General features: G+C 37.6%; 1 protein-coding gene across 1 annotated transcript in view; it reads right to left on the minus strand.

Annotated features, from left to right (window-relative positions):
* Positions 1–1,211, minus strand: part of LOC106520545 (CASK interacting protein 2) — a gene marked incomplete at both ends in the record, with an annotated part of 9,016 nt that extends 7,805 nt beyond the window's left edge. Inside the window, 1 exon segment of the mRNA XM_014012721.1 lies at positions 1,078–1,211. Within this exon segment, the coding sequence (XP_013868175.1) occupies positions 1,078–1,211 (134 nt within the window).
* Positions 1,212–1,545: the final 334 nt, after the last annotated feature.

Here is a 1,545-nt window from a genome sequence, read left to right on the forward strand (position 1 = left end):
CTGTGATACAGCTTTTCTGGGATAAATGTAATTCAATAAATGATCAAATATGAAGAATTATTTGAATAAATGATTACATGAGCTGAAACCATCTAAATAATATAATATTTTTGAATAAAATAGTCTTTTAAAAAAGAAATCAGTCTAAAAAATAAAACATTTGTATGTTTTAAGTTATTTTGCTCTGTGCAAAAGACAGATATTTGCTGCTTGGACTGGAGCGTATGGAAAGCTGGTTTAACCAAGGCCGAAGTGAAGACCAAACAGGAGTTGTCCATCTGAGGGACATGTGTAGTCTAAAAGACATTTAACCATGAAATGTTCAGTTTGTGATGTTTATATGACATAGCCCCTCGGCCACTTAGGTAGTTTACAAAATTTTTTGCAGAGTAAAATAATAAAAAAGACTAATTTGGCATGATGTCCTGAGAAGTTGCAGCTGAAAGGAGTCATAAAACAGAACAGGGGGTCATTTGATGCCCTGACGCCCCTCTAGATAAACGTGTTTTTTTTTGTCAAAAAAAATAGATAAATGTGTTAAATGAGTGAAGGAAAATATGAGCACCAAGCAACAACCCTAGAGAACCAGACCAAAAATTTTATGTGCAACCCTAGTTATAAAGATATTAAGGCAGGTATTCACAAAGACTGAGTGAATTTTTTTCTCCATTTTAATGCACTTCTCTCGCTCCACTCCACCATTTTCCAGGAAATAAAACGTTTGTCTAAAAGTGCACAACGCAACATTTAGTTTAGGTGTAATAAACAGCAGATTTAGGGGCAGGGGTAAATAATAAAACAGCTGTATTAGGAATGGAACGTGCAGGATTAGCAGAGCGGCTGCAGCAACAGGGATACTAACATTAGAAATAATGTAATAATAGTAACACTGGCAGTCATGTTGAGCTTGTTGGCTAATAGCAGGAGGAGGGACACTAATAAAACTACTAACTGCAGTCACAACAGTAGTGTGAACACAGTAGAACAAAACGCAACAATTTAAAAAGCTTGACCATGAAACAAGCTGGAGAAGCAGTTCATTATAACACATTTAAACACTGCTGAAGTTGATCTCACTTGATGATGTCTTTGTGTCCATTCCTAGCTGCCAGGTGGAGGGGGGTGGTGGAGGATGGGTCCAGGGTATCGTTCCCTCGCTCTCCTTCTAACAGTGTTGTCACCATGTTACTGCTGAGTAACAGCTGAGCCACCTGCAAAGGAATCGAGGAGATGAGAAAGAGTTAGCCTCAACACTCAGGACAGGAGTTACAACACAAACACAATAATAAGACGTCTGTGAAGACAAGATCCTGGAAGATATTTCAAGGTTATTAAAGACCTAGATTTCTTTGAAGAATGCATCTTTCACCCTCTAGCTTTTATTCTTTTATTCCAGGGTTTTAAACTGAAATCATCTTCTGCTGAGAAGAGAGAAGTTCTAGATCATAGGTGTGGAACTCACAGGTCTTATTAATGACWAGGCCTACCACTCTCACTTATGGTTACTTCTGCTGAACGCTTTAACACAAGTTAACAAATAATGAA

Source organism: Austrofundulus limnaeus, unplaced genomic scaffold, assembly GCF_001266775.1.
Source record: "Austrofundulus limnaeus strain Quisiro unplaced genomic scaffold, Austrofundulus_limnaeus-1.0 Scaffold94, whole genome shotgun sequence".
NCBI classification, from domain to species: Eukaryota; Metazoa; Chordata; class Actinopteri; order Cyprinodontiformes; family Rivulidae; genus Austrofundulus; species Austrofundulus limnaeus.